The 17,486-nt window shown below is 36.0% G+C and overlaps 1 protein-coding gene across 2 annotated transcripts in view; it reads left to right on the forward strand.

Moving 5' to 3' along the window:
- LOC124184418 (CREB-binding protein-like) overlaps positions 1–17,486 on the forward strand; it is a 35,039-nt gene that overhangs the window by 13,394 nt on the left and 4,159 nt on the right. Inside the window, exons 8-26 of one of the 2 annotated variants that reach the window (XM_046574089.1) lie at positions 1–197; positions 2,844–3,050; positions 3,950–4,310; positions 4,585–4,757; positions 5,488–7,298; positions 7,430–7,587; positions 7,866–7,946; positions 8,080–8,214; positions 8,589–9,065; positions 9,537–9,702; positions 9,980–10,156; positions 10,266–10,499; positions 10,732–10,962; positions 11,053–11,172; positions 11,308–11,609; positions 11,727–11,934; positions 12,604–12,794; positions 15,683–16,010; positions 16,803–17,205. The exon at positions 1–197 is cut by the window's left edge and continues 127 nt beyond it. In XM_046574089.1, the coding sequence (XP_046430045.1) occupies positions 1–197; positions 2,844–3,050; positions 3,950–4,310; positions 4,585–4,757; positions 5,488–7,298; positions 7,430–7,587; positions 7,866–7,946; positions 8,080–8,214; positions 8,589–9,065; positions 9,537–9,702; positions 9,980–10,156; positions 10,266–10,499; positions 10,732–10,962; positions 11,053–11,172; positions 11,308–11,609; positions 11,727–11,934; positions 12,604–12,794; positions 15,683–16,010; positions 16,803–17,205 (5,960 nt within the window). Of the gene's footprint in view, positions 198–2,843; positions 3,051–3,949; positions 4,311–4,584; positions 4,758–5,487; positions 7,299–7,429; positions 7,594–7,865; positions 7,947–8,079; positions 8,215–8,588; positions 9,066–9,536; positions 9,703–9,979; positions 10,157–10,265; positions 10,500–10,731; positions 10,963–11,052; positions 11,173–11,307; positions 11,610–11,726; positions 11,935–12,603; positions 12,795–15,682; positions 16,011–16,802; positions 17,206–17,486 lie in introns of both variants that reach the window. The other variant, XM_046574090.1, reaches the window with a different exon arrangement.

A 17,486-nucleotide genomic window follows, 5' to 3' on the forward strand; every position in this document is an offset into this window, starting at 1 on the left:
ATTGCCACATTGTAAAACTATGAAGAATGTTCTGAACCACATGACGACATGCGCAGCTGGGAAGACTTGTTCTGTACCACATTGCAGTTCGTCTAGGCAAATAATAAGCCATTGGAAACACTGTGAACGAAGCGACTGTCCTGTCTGCTTACCTCTAAAGCAGGCGGATAAAAACAGGCATCCAAACGCTGCTGGTGGTAAGAACTTTATTTCAAACTATATTGTTGACTTAGAAAGGAGCATGGGTCTTCATTTTACATATCGTTCTCTTTTGCGACTATTGTTTTAAATAAAATATGTTCATGATTCGCATAAGACGGAACTGAATCTAAATCAGAACAATTGAAACACATTATTTTTTTAACCAGGATAATTTGAATAACTGAAACAGCCTGATGAATTCATAGGGTTGTTACAAACCTGGACACCTATTATAAACCCCAGGTTAATTTTTGATTATTGGAACACTTAGGTTATTTACTAGATATTTTTATTGGATAACGTTTGGTATAAGAATTTACCTTATATTATCAATTACGGGTAATTTTGGATTTTACTAAAACTTTGAAGTGCAGTTTGAGGTACTAGATTTTTACCTTCACTCAATATGTTTCGTTAGGAATCAAGCTTTTCATTGTTAATGATTTGATGTCTGTTAATCAAAATATAGTAACAGGATACATTTTTCTCTCAACATTCTCTATTAAAAGGACATTTCAGCCGTTGGAATCTTGAAAAATTAGGGAATTTTGGAAGTGAAAATTTGTAACAACCCTGAATAAACACCCGTAACAGTCAGAATTACTTTTAAACTCAGTATTAGCTGTTCAGGATCTAAATGTGAGGAGTTTTGTTCATGGGGTACGCACTAAATGTCTTAATTACCGACCAATTTCCGATGATTGATTACTCGTATTCATGTTCTCAAACTGGTCTCTAAAGTTCTGTGAAAGATTCGGCAGAACCGCGATTATTAATGCTCATTTCTTACTATTTTCATTCATTTCTATTGAGAAAATTTGAGTTGGTATGTGAAAGACATAGAGTGGGCTTATTTATTAGATTTATCAATTTGTTGTTTTAAGCCCGCTAGAGTCTGAAGGTGCATTTACATTCAAAGTAATTCTACCATAAGGTGGAGGAGGGAAAAGTACAAGTTTTGGAAATAATATTTTTGTTTCCTTGAATGTTAGATTTATGGTCCCATTTGCAAGAAGAATCGAGCAACGAAAACTGGGTAGTCGAACATGCTGTGTGCCCTGAAAGTGAACGAAACAGATTTGATAAGCGGCGGGCCCAACATAATATCTGTGTGTTGATTAAAGGTTATCCCAAAAATTATGCATAGGTATCCCTGCACTTTCTACTTTTAAATACTTGTTTACAATGTCTTGTCCCCCTCACGTGGTTGCTCAAAAAGTGTAATTTCGTTTTTTCGTTAAAAATAAAGGAATGATTGAACCTTGCTTCATTAAAAAAGAAAGAATCTAGTTTCACTGAGCCAACGACAATGATTATCATTCCCAATGGCCAATTTATATTTCAATAAAGTGGTATGTGAAAGTTTACGAGAACTTTTGAATCGTACCAAAGCATTACATCCAAAGTATGCTACGTGTAGTTCAGGAACACATCGAATTTTGCATTCAGTTTTTAGTGAGGGAATTTTACGTCGTGAATGATATTCCTTGCTCTATGGTATTGTTTGCTAATATTATAATACTGAGAGCTGATAATTTGAGTCAGATTGTAAAATCTGTTTGCTTTGTGAAGATTGTTATTTACTAAGGCAGGTGAAACTCATACAAATGTTTTGAATACATTATTTCATTAGATTATCGAAAGTGATCGAGCTATTAAGCGATGATGTATTTAAATTGTCCTAATTCGATGACTGTATTTATAATTTTTACTGAAAAAGCAGTCAATGTATAGAAAATTCCCCAACTTGCACAATCCATTTCAAGTTGCAAAATACATATATGGTGGGGATCCATTAGCTCTGTCATAGTTCGTTATTTTATGATTTATATTTCTTAATTCAGGCGCGAATAATAATCATTATTTACACACTTTATATTATATGCTATCGCTTTATCACTTAGTACATGATAGAGCTTAGGGGAGAGGTAGAGAAATTTCATTTCCATTCTCAGGGTATAGCTAGCTATAAATCACTGACAACAGTGTTGCATCATTTTCAAATTTAATAAAACCACAATGAAATTTCCCAGTTGAAATTTGTTTCACACAAATCATGATAATGACTAATGTTATTCTTGGATATGAAGGTTACAACTCAAAACACTTTTTTTATAGTGTTAACGTTTCAGCCATGATGGGGGCCCTCCTCAGAACCAATTTATTTAAACATCTGTCACGAACAAAAATAATAAAATAATGTACAACTCCGTTATAACAAAATTAAACATAAGTGGTTTAGATAATAAGCAAGGATGTTTATGCAGATATAAATGAGAGGAATTACCTAGTGTGGGATGACACTTTCAATTACAGCAGACAGGGAACACTATTAAGTAGTGAATGCGTATTGGTAAATAGAAACGTTAACACTATAAAAAAAGTGTTTTGAGTTGTGACCTTCATATCCAAGAATAACATTAGTCAACAACTCATAAAGGTCAAGAAAAATCGTCTAAATCATGATAATGTTTCATTAGCTGTACGTTACGAACGCTAGTTATCTTAACCTGTGTCAAGCATCTATAAGTGAACTTTCGGTGATAGCTGCATCTTCTTCATATTACTAAACATATCTTTGGATATCAATACCTTCAGGTGAATTGCGTTAGTTTAATATTTCCAAATTTGTTATTTCTCAGTCCAAGCAACTCAGCCAAATAGTCAACCTAATCCCAGTCCAGCGGACATGAGGAGAGCTTACGACGCCTTAGGAATATGTCCTACTACTACTCCTACTTTATTGCCTGGTCAAACTGTTGGTAGAGGCGTTCGAATGCCTGTACCAGGTATCCCAGGTCCACCTGGTGGTATGCAGAATATAAGGCTTGCCCCACCTCAACCTCAAGGTATGTGCAATTATTGGTTTTGATAGATTAGAAAAAATGTGTCTGGGCTGGAGAATTTATATTTCAGGGAAACACAAAGGCAAATTTATCGAAATAACGAATAACTTGAATAGTTTTTGCGAACTTGATCCACAAAGAATCGATGGCATGGTATTGAAATTTTGGCACCAACTTGTTGATCCGTTTAATCTAGACACCCGGCTTCTATGGTCCTAAAGCTTAAAACATTCTAGGAGGTTTTCTTCAACTTCAACATGAAGATACTTTGAAATTTAATTTATTTATTTTGAAACTGAGTGGATTGCAGTGTCCAGAATAAACAAAGGTTGTTAATGTTTTCAAATCATGTAAGTTTATTGGATCCTTGTGAAATCTAAATTGTCCTCTATATACCATGTATCAGAACCAAAAAAACCTGGCGCTGTCATTTGGTGCCGACCACCACTTGAGGGTATTAAGGAACAAAACTAATAAGTATATTAAAGAATATATAAATTTTTAATACTGCTTCTTCATTTTGTATTTTGGATGTGACGAAAAATTTTATTATAGCAGAATAATCAATTACAGTAAGCATTCGTGTCAGGACCTACTAAACTGTTCAGTTTTTTGAGACCTTTCACTAATATTATTTTGATCCTGTTGATCTTGACAAAATAATATGCCTAGAATGGAAGCATAGGTCAATCATATTAGATAGAATGCGAGAGAAACATGGTAGCAAAAGTAATAAGTGAATTTAAAAATAAGGACTTTGTCAAGTGTGAAGTATTAATGGTCACATTTTTCAGTGTTTTTATATGACGTTAATGAAGTTCCAGTACGATTTCAAATTGATCCAGACTAAGATTCTTAGAAATACGTATTAAATGGTATTTGTAACAACCATTTTTCCATAGTAGCGGGCCCAGGGCAACCTGTAGTGGGTGGCGCAGGCCAACAAGTTATTGCGCCTAACGTCTCCCTTCCACTGAGCTCTGATCCAACAGCAGTGGCTGCTGGAAGCCAAGCTCAACCTTCAACTGGACCTACATCAGCAGCAGCTGTGGCTGCTGCCAGTATACAGCAGTCCGTTAGCATGCAACTTTTTGGATTGAATGATGCAGGTCAACCAGGAATTATAAATGAAAATAGATTAGCTAGTCTACAATTACCAGCTGGGCTACAACCGGGCCAAGTAACTGCAACTCCGGTACAAGGAACTAAAGAGTGGCATCAATCGGTTACACCAGATCTCAGGAACCATCTTGTTCACAAGTTGTAAGTACTTGTAATTTGATAATTACAGATATTTAATATTTCTCTGCAAGAATATTGATTCGAACGACTACATACAATGTGCAAACTTGATTTTCATGTATTGCTTCTAAAATTATTTCAATGAAAATGGGTTTTATTCAAATTGAAAGTGGCTCTGTGCACGAATTGTTAGATAGCGTGACAAAACTACTAAACACAATCGGTGGTGCATTAAAAAAAGAAAAAGTAAGCTCTATGTTACATGCAGTGAATATATGCTTTAATGTTTTTTAAGGGTCCAAGCAATATTTCCAACCCCTGATCCTCAAGCAATGCTCGATAAAAGAATGCATAATTTAGTTGCATATGCGAAAAAAGTTGAAGGTGATATGTATGAGATGGCCAACTCAAGATCAGAATACTATCACTTACTCGCTGAGAAGATATACAAGATACAGAAAGAACTAGGTAAGTTAATAGATAGTACTAGTTAACATTTGTCATGTTAATAAAACTTGAAAATAGTATCATTCTGTGATTGGCAACTTTACACTAGCTTTTGTTGAGTAGAAGATGTAACAATAGTTTTAGAATTTTAGAGTCACGTATTGTGGTCTCAAATTACGGAAGATTTTTAAATTTTGAACAAGTTTATGACATTTTAACTTTTCAATATTTTTTTCCCAGCATATAAATATTTTACTAGTTTGATGAAATTGACATGTCAAAGCGGTTTAATATGCTATCCCAACAATCCAATTCTCAGACTTTGTTCGAACGATTTCACAAAAGATTGATCTATATTCATTGGATGTATAGATTAATTAGGAGTTGAGTAAATTCAAGAAACAATTATTCATTAATTAGGACTATTGCTGTTAAAGTATTTTCGTGATCGTATCCACAATTTAGCTAAACAATTTTCAATGCATATCGGAACTCAAATAGAACAATTACTAAGTAAATAAATGTTATCTCACAGCTAAGTAGAACTCCGTCCGTTTCTTAACAAATTTCAAGTTTAATGAGTTGAGGGTGAATTTTATCAATACGTCAGAATACAATTTGAATGCGAATTCTTTCCATCATATCCAATGTTGACAATCTTGATCTATACCTAGTACAACGCAGTTTTGTCGATTTTTTTTTTTATGGTGCACCATCGCTTTTCATTTAAATATCGTTTTTAAAAAAACAGAGGAAAAACGGCAGAAACGTAAAGAACAACAACTCCAAGCTCAGCAGCAACAACAAGCACCAGGTGCAAGTCTTAGGCCGGCAGCTCCACAAGGTCTTGCTGGAGCAGTCCCTCCAAAACCAGTTGGAACTGTGCCCCCGAGTCTACGAAGCCATTCACCCGGAATGGGACAGCTGGGAGCGCTGCCTGGTATCGGTATGCAACACAATCGGATGCAATTTCCACAACAAATCCAGCAGCAACAAATGCAACAGCAACAAGGGATGCTCATCGGACCGCCGGGTCCAAGTCCAAACGGGCAACCAACGTCCAATCCTAATTTGGTCCCAAATCCAGGTCTGAGTCCTTTTGGTCAACAGCAAATGTCGCAAGCTAATTTAACGACGACTACAGCCTCTGCTACAACTAGTCAATTTCCTACGTCGAACGGGACACCTGGATTACCAAATACATCTCCAGTTCAGAATCAGCATCAGTTCCAAGAGATTATGAAAGTTAGACTGGCACAATCGCAAGCTGCACAACAACAGCAACAGCAACAACAAAATCAACAGCAGCAACAGCAGGCGCAGCAGCAACAAACCCAACAGCAGCAAGTGCAACAGCAGCAAGTACAGCAGCAGCAGCAAGCACAGCAGCAGCAAGCACAGCAACAACAAGCTCAGCAACAACAAGCTCAACAACATCAACAACAACAGCAGCAGCAACAACAAACCAATGCCACTGCTAATCAGAATAGTAATACAACACCGTTGCCGCAAGCGCCATCGCCATTCAGTACAATGCAGCAACAGAACAGTCAACAACAAAATCAACAATTTCCTACAAGCCGCCCTATGTCTGCTTCGACTCCTGGTGATAGCAGTATTGCAACACCTACACCTCAAACTATACCACCGCCTGCATCCAGCGGGCCAAGTCCTGGGCCTGCGCCATCTACAAATGGTCCACAATCAACCACTTCTACGCCTAGTACTCCTTTAGTTCCATCTTTAATGACTCCGAACAAGACAGTTTCGTCTGCAAATAAAACACCTCCTCACCCCGGTACCACTCCGTCTCCTGCAGGATTAGCCAGCTTAGGTAAAGGTATGACATCTCAAGAAAGAGCTGCTTTGAATGCTCCAAGAAGTTCTTCAATGTCATCCCAAATGGCTGCTATCACGGCAGCATTGGATCGTGATAATTCACCGAGTCCACCAACGAATAATAGCAAGGGAAAACTAGATTCTATTAAAGAGGAAAATATTAAAATGGAAATAAAAACTGAGGATGGTTCTGATAATCATAGGATGGATGGAGGGAAAAGTGTTAATAGCGAAATATCTATGAAAACCGAAATCAAGACAGAACCAATGGAAGAAACGTCTGAGGATGGAATGATCAAGGAAGAATGCAATATTAAAGAAGAACCTGTTACTCCGATGTCTAGTCAAGACATATCGACATCTGATATTAAACCCATGGTTCCCGAACCAATTCAACCCAGCGGAACGTCAACTGATAAGAAACGATTGTGCTTATTCAAACCTGACGAATTGCGGCAAGCATTGATGCCTGCTCTAGAGAAGTTATATCGTCAAGATCCAGAATCTATTCCCTTCAGACAACCCGTTGATCCTCAAGCCCTCGGGATTCCAGACTATTTTGATATTGTGAAAAGACCAATGGATTTGTCGACGATTAAGAGAAAACTGGACACAGGACAGTACAGTGACCCTTGGGAGTATGTTGACGATGTTTGGATGATGTTTGACAATGCGTGGTTGTATAATCGTAAAACTTCCAGAGTCTACCGATATTGTACCAAGGTAAGAATTTTCATCTCATTTTCCTGTATTTTTTGGTTCCCGTAATTCATAAGTATAGTATTTTTTTTATTGCCAATCTCGTATTGTTTTATCAACTTCATTATAGATGACATTACTGACTTAACTTTTAGCTTTCGGAAGTGTTTGAGCAAGAAATCGACCCTGTAATGCAGGCATTGGGGTACTGTTGTGGACGAAAGTACACTTTCAATCCTCAGGTTTTATGTTGTTACGGAAAACAACTTTGTACTATTCCGAGAGATGCCAAATATTATTCTTACCAAAACAGGTTGGGGTAAATTTTCTGATTTATTATTACATCATTTAGTAATATCAAATAATTTATTACCTTTATATAAACTCAAGTATTAATTGTAATTTTTGCTATTTGTAATTTTTGAAGATTTTGATGAATTCAGAATTAGTGTTATCATTTTTTATTTTTATAATTTGACTTGTTTTTCTCGTACACTTTTGTGTAAAATTTTTCAAAATGCATCGGAAGTACATAATACAAAGAATAAAGGAACTTGATGGCTTAACATTATATGTTTTTGTTTCCAATAGATACACATTCTGTCAAAAATGCTTCAATGATATTCCTGGAGATACTGTGACATTAGGAGATGATCCAACACAACCGCAAACGTAAGTAGTTCGTTGTTTTGTTTTTACTCAACTTTACATTAAGTGTACACTGAAATTTAAATCTTGTATCAAACGCCTAACTTCACCATGGTGGTATTTGTGTATAATGTGGTATTGTCCTGTATTTCTGTAGTGCTATAAAGAAAGAACAATTCCAAGAAATGAAGAACGATCATCTTGAATTAGAGCCGTTTGTCATCTGCACTGATTGCGGTAGAAAAGTTCATCAAATTTGTGTCTTACATATGGAAGCAATCTGGCCGTTAGGGTGAGTTAAAAAAATTTTCAATGTGTTGTATCATTACTGGGCTGGTAGCAAGCCATTTATCTCGTGATTCTTCGCCTCTAGAAACTATCAAATTTTGTTACTTTTCCGAATTAATGAATTATTTTTATTATTTTTTCAAGCGAGTTAAATCAATTTATGTCATGTGTCTCGAAAACTCGATATTGTTTTGTTACTGAATGTTTCAGAGGTGGTGGGGAAAAGTTACCTATTGTGTAATTACAATGAGATTGGATGTTTTCTAACCAATTCCAGATAGTTTACTTGCTACCAGCCATACCCTGCATAATGATCTTGTCGTCATAAGATAATTTAGCCTGAAATAACTATGAAATTATTTTTCTTTACGTTTAAAGCTTCACCTGTGACAATTGTCTGAAGAAAAAAGGTCAAATGCGTAAGGATAATAAATTCAATGCAAAGCGATTGCCTGTAACAAAGATGGGAACGTACATCGAAACACGAGTGAATAATTTCTTGAAGAAAAAAGAAGCTGGTGCCGGAGAAGTTGCGATTAGAGTTGTAGCTTCTAGCGATAAGCTTGTTGAAGTCAAACCAGGAATGAAAAGTAGATTTGTGGAAAACAGTGATATGCCAGGAGAGTTTCCGTACCGAGCGAAAGCTTTGTTCGCGTTTGAGGAAGTTGACGGTACCGATGTATGCTTCTTTGGCATGCATGTGCAGGAATATGGCAGTGAATGTCCTACCCCCAACACGAGGCGAGTGTATATTGCATATCTGGATTCTGTACACTTCTTCAGGCCTAGACAATTCAGAACAGCTGTTTATCATGAAATTTTACTTGGATACCTTGACTATGCCAAACAGCTTGGGTAAGGAATATTTCATAATATTTCACTTGTTAATTTTCATAGAAGTTGTAGCTTGTTTGCATGTTTTTGTTGATATTACGTTGATGAACGATAGTATTAAAATTTGCTTCGGCTTGGCATCTAAACCTATTAAAATTGGATAAATTTACTTCTCTAGGTATAAAAAGCAAAATTCTTTGAGTGATTCAATGTCTAACTAGTTATACGTTTTTAATTCGTGAAAGACATTTCTTTACATTTCTTTGATTCAGCTAATTTATCACGGAATAACTCATTATTGTTTGAACATATTAATAATTTCTAGAATTCTTTTTCGAAAACTCGAAACTTCTAGAAACGAATCTTGTAATGTAGTGATAGACGATTATGTGTGCAACAAAATATTTAATGTTAGAAAATTTAAAATGCCATTCGTACTCAGAATATCATCCAAACTTTAATCATGTGAATAAATTTTGTATCAACTTGCAGTTACACAATGGCTCATATTTGGGCGTGTCCGCCATCGGAAGGAGATGATTATATTTTCCACTGTCATCCGCAAGAGCAAAAAATTCCAAAACCAAAGAGGTTGCAAGAGTGGTATAAGAAAATGTTGGACAAGGGAATGGATGAAAGAATCGTTCTTGATTACAAAGTTAGTATTATTCTTTCAACATAACGTATTTTCAATTGTTTCAATTTCCGTTTCAGTCTCCGTGTTACCTGTTTACTTTACTTTTGGACTCAGGTGTCAAGCGAGACTTACATTAATACCCAACCAAGTTATTGTTCTTATAGTTTTGTAACTTTGAACATAAGATAGTTGGGTAACAACATATTTTAAGTAATTACGAATACTAACAACAACAGTAGTAATTCAGAATCAGTATCGCAAAATCCGGGTACTAACGCTTTTCATTCTTCCACCTTAGGATATATTGAAGCAAGCCATGGAAGATAAGCTCTCGTCTGCTGCTGACTTACCTTATTTTGAAGGTGATTTTTGGCCAAATGTTTTGGAAGAAAGTATCAAAGAATTGGATCAAGAAGAAGAGGAGAAACGAAAACAGGCAGAGGCAGCCGAGGCTGCTGCCGCTGCCGCCAATGCCGTAAGTTGATATAGTTTACATTCCCTTTGGCGTGATGCATTGTCCTTATTTTTCATATTATTCGATAATTAGAACGTTTTAATATTTCGTGATGTACCTTTTTTCTCAGATATTTTCGCTGTCGGAAGATTCGGAGACAGGACCAGATGGTAAAAAGAAGGGGCAAAAGAAGGCTAAGAAGTCTAATAAGTCAAAGGCAAATCAACGTAAAAATAGCAAGAAATCTAATACTCCGCAAACGGGTAACGATCTTTCGGCAAAGATATTTGCCACAATGGAAAAACATAAAGAAGTTTTCTTTGTTATCCGATTGCACAGTGCCCAGAGCGCAGCCAGCTTAGCTGTAAGTTTCAACGCATCTTATCCATTTATGTTGAATGAGTCTAGCTGAATAATTAGACCATTGAAATCATCAATTAGATGCATAAAAATTAGCTACAACTCTCTTGACGTACTTGGTCAAGTTTTAATTTAATAGAAAGCAATTTTACCTATTTAGATCCATCCAGAAATTATTACGATAAATTTTTTTAGTTATAGAATATTATGATTCGAATATTAATTTGTTTTTTCAGCCTATTCAAGACCCAGATCCTGCAATAAATTGTGACCTTATGGATGGTCGTGATGCGTTTCTAACAATGGCACGAGAAAGACATTACGAATTTTCATCTTTGAGAAGAGCGAAATTTAGCTCCATGTCTATGCTTTATGAGTTACATAACCAGGGGCAAGACAAATTTGTCTACACGTGCAATAATTGTAAAAGCCATGTTGAGACTCGATACCACTGCACTGTTTGTGATGTGAGTAATTTTTATTTATATACTTTTCTAATAATCTCATAATTCAGCTTTTAAACAAATTGTTATAATTTTTTTTTATTCATTGCCCAGGACTTCGATTTATGTATAAGCTGTAAAGAAAAAGATGGTCATCCACATCCCATGGACAGATTAGGCTTAGACTTGGATGATGGGTCGTCACCAGCTGATGCTAAGCAGGCCAATCCACAGGTAAGGTTTCGTGTAATATTAAAAAGTTTTATTCCGTGGTATCTGGTCGTGGATTGTAGGACGTAGAAAGACCTTCAATCACGGTTGTCTACGATATCAATATTTGATTAATAAATGATTAATTTCACTCAATAGGAGGCACGAAAGTTGTCCATTCAGAGATGCATTCAGTCTTTGGTGCATGCATGTCAGTGCAGAGATGCCAACTGCAGACTACCAAGCTGCCAAAAGATGAAACGTGTTGTTACCCACACAAAGATATGTAAAAGAAAAACGAACGGTGGTTGTCCTATATGCAAGCAATTAATAGCGTTGTGTTGTTACCATGCGAAACACTGCCAAGAAACAAAATGTTTAGTACCATTTTGTTCAAATATTAAGCATAAACTTAAACAGCAACAACTTCAACAGCGTCTTCAACAAGCTCAACTGCTTAGGTACGAACTCAATCTTTCCTTATTTATTCAATTTCTACTTCTGCACAGCGGTGAAGCAATATTATTACCTCTATTATTTTCAAACACTTAAATTTTATCAATGTCTTATGTGTTCAGGCGAAGAATGGCAGTTATGAATACTACCAGGCCAACTGGTACAGGTGGCCCAATTCCTTGTAGTCAACCATCTAATCCTGCAATGCCAGTAGGTATAGCAATTAAGCCGGGTGTCAGTCCTACCAATCTTCCTTCTCACCAGACTAACATAGGCCTTAAACCTGGTACGCAGACCCCACCTGCCAGTGTACTTCAAGTTGTTAAACAGGTAAGTCTAGCTTTTTACTGTCGCAATAATATGTTTTGTACAAAAACTCTGCAGTGGTGAAATTTAATCTACATATAATAACAGACCCATTTGGGATGATGTAAACACTTTAGTTGAATTTATTAACCAATTGATTGATACAGGGAATACATTTTGTCTATTTCACGTTCATTGTATAAAAAAATTCGAGAAATTCTGATTGCTGCGAAGCGGAGGATACCATGTCGTTCAGCAAATATAATTAAACAAAAATACCTGCAAGGCTGGGAGCAAGTCACTATTAGCACTTTTAGTCTGCTATTTTCAAAACATGGTCAGAAGCTACGGTTTGATTAAAGAAGATTAGCAATGCCATTTAACACATGTTGCTAAGGCTTGATCCGTTGCTAAGGATGGCTAGTGGTCACGGCTACTAATCTTACTTTTCACCTGTTGAAACTTGGTGGGTCAGAATTGACGGTACTCGGGTGTACATATGGTTAAATCTATCAATGTTTGAATCACAATTAACAATGAAACCTACTGAATACAATTTATTATATCTTACTTGTGTACAGGAAACATCACCACCTCATTTTCTCTGAAGATTGCGAAGTGTACAAAATAACCTCATTCTATTTTCGTCTACACTTATTTTTATCATGTTGTTCTTGTAAATGATTATTTTAGGTACAGGAAGAAGCTGCGAGGCAGCAGGTACCCCATCCTGTTTATGGAAAAATTGCTCCAAGTAGTGGCATTGGTGGTGCGAGTCAACCTAGCGGCGTAATGCCACCTCCAATGCAGAGATCCATTCCAGGCCAAATGTCTAGTCCGGCTGGTACCCACCTCATTCCTATGGAACAATGGACAACTCCAAGGTATGTATAATAATAATGATAAAACATTGTGTTCATGTGAACAACCAATATCTAATACTTGTTATATTACCAAAAGCAGGGTAGTTTACCTTATTTCGTATGACAATCACGTGAGTCGAATAACAATAGGAAAAATGCATCTTAAAAATGCCATGATCGATTTCGATGTTGTCATATATATTTCCAGAATATCAAAGTCCACGTATCTTAACCGTAAAAAGGGCTCAAAAGCCAAATTTTACATGCGACTTTGAATAAAAACACTCCAACACATTTTCATTTGACACAAGCATAAAGAAATGGCATGGATTCTATGAAATCGTAATAGTAAATTCATAGAATTGCGCCAAGTAAACTACGGTAACGCTATATTGTAGATACGTCGGATAAGTTTGATATTTACCACGAAGTATATTTATTGGCCCAGTGCTCAACTATATTATTTTCAATTTAATCTTTAAAAATATTCTTTTTCTATTTGTACATTTCCCGATGTGCACGACATTTTCATCGAACAATCTTAAATGTTCTTTGATTCAGAAGAAGCTGTTTCATTCTGTGAACTTGCAGATTGAATTGAATTACTTACACAGTTTTCGTTTTGAATTGTTATGCTTCCACTCTTATTATTAACAGAAATGATTTCCTGATTTAACTCGGTTATACATTCAATTTTTTCGGAAATTGTTTTAAAATTGTGCTGACAATAAGTTTGATATTTAAACTCACCATGGTTGGCACCAAATCATACTGATTACCAGCTTTATCTCTCATTGAAAGTATATTTTTGTAACCAATAACCATGAAAATTCTGTAAATTTGAAAGTTATGGCGCAAGCTGAACCAGAACATGTAACTTTACTGTTTGCAATGGCAACATTGAAATACGTGGTCTGGAGACAGCCGATTGCATTACAATAGCTTCTTATGTGTTTGTACTGCGACTAATAGAAAGATTTAATGAACATGTGTAAGCAAAAAGAATTTATCACGATAAGTTACGATAGGTATTATCGATTGTTGGTCGGTTCTTTTGAACTATTTGAAAACATAATGCACTGATTTGCAGACAAAAGTGAAAGAACATTTCGAAAATTAACATCAATTTTTACGAAATTATATATTTGCTACAACCTTAAATATATCCTATAAGCCCTTCTGACCGCCAAAAATCTTTGAATTTGACCATACTTCCAATGTTTTAGACCTAAGACAGAGGCTGCTTATAGATCACATGACCGTTGCGATTGATGTGCCAACATCGGTGATTGCCATTGCCAATTAGAATTTCGTGAATAGGAATCAAATTACTCAAAAAGTATTGTTACACTCATGGAGTAGAAGGAGGGTAAACTGTGAAATAAAAGTTAACCTGGAGTATAGGTGGCATTGTCGTTAGTGAGGAGCCTGGCATTTTCTATTTAATGTATCGTGGATTTCAATTTAGTATCTATGCTGTTCACAGTCAGTTTTCCAAACCATCTTACGTATTGGCACAAGATTTATAAAGTACGATGTTTGGTGCTATTGACGATGAGACAGGTGCAAAGCACGAATGGAAGAAATTTATGTTCACTTACAATTAGCAACAATGAAGAATTTTGAAGTTTATCTTCTGCACAGACCACAGTCTCTATATATGAAAATAATTTTAAGACAAATAAGAATTAAATGCGAAACAAACACAACCATGTGCATGAAGTTATCGTTCAGGTGTCCGCCAGATGGTATTGACGGCTCTAACTCTCATTTCAGTAGTATATAAAATTGTCTAAAAAAAATCTTAAGATGCAAGAGAGACACGGAAAGGTAACATTAGAAATTGTAGCACACGTAATACGTTATTGGTACGTATTTGAAAATCAAATCATAGGCAACGAATCATGTAACGTATCAATTGAATCACTTCAAGATTATGCACATTATGTAGAAAAATACAGTGGATTTTTATGGGTCCCCAAAGGTTTGAATAAGTTGAGCCTCAAGCTGGGATCCTTCGTATTTCAATACTCAGCATAAGTTCGGCTTTGAGTAATCTGTAGTACTCCTAATGGCTACAATAAGTTAAGCCACAATACTTCCAAATGAGCAAAGTGCGGAGCACTGAATTACTGAGACGTGAAACTGTAAGGAGGGGTTGACGCACGAACCGCGTCGGCGTAAGCCCCTAGTATTTTTTCTCATAATCGGAACCAATTCAAATTTCAGTCTTCTATTTACATTGCTAGAGGCTTAGAAAGGAAATAAAAAATCATAACAGTACTACTCAGAAATTAATGCCACGATCAACATTATTTCAGTTAGATACAAGCCAATTAAATTGGATCAGTTACCATACGTATAACGTATGCATTAGTAGGGTTCAAATGAATACTTTACACATGGAGCACCGGACTACCACAAAGTCCTGCAATGGTCAAAACTTTGTAGTCACAAATTTACTATCTGTCAGATACAAGTTATACTATTATGAATCATATGGTATTTACTATCAGTGTGCAACTGCATTTTTTAAAATTGATGAGTATAATAGTAAGATATTAATGAAGGTAATTTTATCTATAATGCTATGTACTGGCTATTAGTTTCTATTCTTAGAATTATAACCAGAAAAATTATTAATTAAACTACCATTTTACGCTGAACGATGATACAATACTACAGAAGAAAGTGATAAGAATTTCCTTGTACATTTACATACTGAGGATACCCAGTGAATCTAAAATTACTCTAACCAAATGAGTCACAGCTTTATACTTGAAAAAAAAAAACTAGTTTGAAAAAACATACTCGAATTGTAATGGATTAGCTATTCAAGATTGCAAACACTGACTCGGGATACTCAGATTGGTACACATTTCTGAGCTTGGATACAAAATTTGTTACAGATATCCGGCTAATCCTGTGATGCAACCCAATCAGGGACTCCGGCAACCAAGTCCTCAACAGCTGATGCCACCACAGCAGCCTCAACACCCAGGTCAACCAATTATGGCTATGAATCCACAGATGCCCAGACAACCAGGAGTTATTCCAGGACCAGTCGGTCCAGTTAGTCCTCAACCCACGGCTGGTGTATCGACAATGCATAGGCATGCTTTGCAACAACTCATGCATACCCTTCGGAGTCCCAACACACCTGAGCAACAAAACCAAATTCTGCAGATACTCAAGAGCAATCCTCAGCTAATGGCTGCCTTTATAAAACAAAAACAGGTAAGAAGTCTGTGTATTGATACAATGCAAGTAACTTAGTTGTTAACATATCTGATCATCTGTTATGTTGCAACCAATTATCGAATATCTTTTTATGGGTCAATTAAAGTCAAATAAATTTAATGTCTGGATTGCTGTATGTTAAAATTATTTATTATTATTTCCCTTACTGCCGACAAAAATCAGGAATACAAAATTCGAAGTTGAAAAAATATGGGAAAAACTTGGAAAATTCGACTTGAGTCAATGTTTCCCAAGTGATTCGGACGTTATGAGGCAATAAAGTAGTATTTTGTCTGATATCAATTATTGTGATCTGCAGAAAAGTACCGAATATCAGTGAAGTGTGAAATTTTGTAATACAAAATTATCGTAAGAAAGATATTTTTATTGAATCCGAAAAATTAAAAATTATAGAAACAGCTGTACACTTCTTAAGAAATAACTAAAAAATAATGTCATCAAAGGTTTTGATATGATTGAGGGTAGTTTATATTTTCATGTGTTCCTCTCTTCTCAGTAATTCGTTAGATTCTTGAACAATCGAAAATTTTCTACAGCATACAGAGAAGCACTTGATATGTAGGTATCACATTTTCAAACTGCCAATGGGATAGAACCTTATTTTGTGAAGATACAGACTATAACTTTAATTACAACCTGACCAACTTGGAATCTCCCAATTATCAAACCGTTTTATTGAGTCATTGTAAATTCTACATTCCCATAAACGTATTTGTCACAGATTGAATTTTTCAGACATTGAACAATGAATAATTTTCTTTTCGGCAGCAAACAAACCAACATGGCGCGGCAGGTGGTCCGCTGGGAACCAGTCAACCTCAGCAACAGCTCTCCAGCTTGCATCACATGATGCAACAGCAGCAACAGCAACAGCAACAACAACAACAGCAACAGCAGCATCAGCAGCAACAACAGCAGCAGCAACAGCAGCAGAATAGAATGCAAATTCAAGCGATGCTTAGCCAACAGCAACAACAACCAGGGCAGGGGCATGGTGGACAACCACAGTGGTATAAACAGCAATTACTAGTTATGCAGAGGCAGCAGCAAGCGCAGCAGCAGCAGCAACAACAGCAGCAACAACAGCAGCAACAACAGCAACAACAACCTTTCACTCAGCCACCAGCCCCACCTTACGGCCAACAAAGACCGATCAGGTCGCCATTAATTGGTAAGCGCCAAGATTAATGCAAAATTTTACTAGTTTTAATTCTGAATTAGACTTACCCCTGGAGTTTTTACTCGAATTGCTAATAATTTTACAATATCCATCGTCGTACCGATAGCGAAATTTATACCTTGCGATATTATTCCACTTTTTATTTATTTATTTTCTTTCCTTTGTTTTACTATTTGTTGTTATTATTATTATTAATTTTTTTTCTGCACATGCAAAGATCCACACATGAAGCACCGTTTTATATGATTGTGAGACCATGTATTACTACTACT

Source organism: Neodiprion fabricii, chromosome 6, assembly GCF_021155785.1.
Source record: "Neodiprion fabricii isolate iyNeoFabr1 chromosome 6, iyNeoFabr1.1, whole genome shotgun sequence".
Classification (NCBI taxonomy): domain Eukaryota; kingdom Metazoa; phylum Arthropoda; class Insecta; order Hymenoptera; family Diprionidae; genus Neodiprion; species Neodiprion fabricii.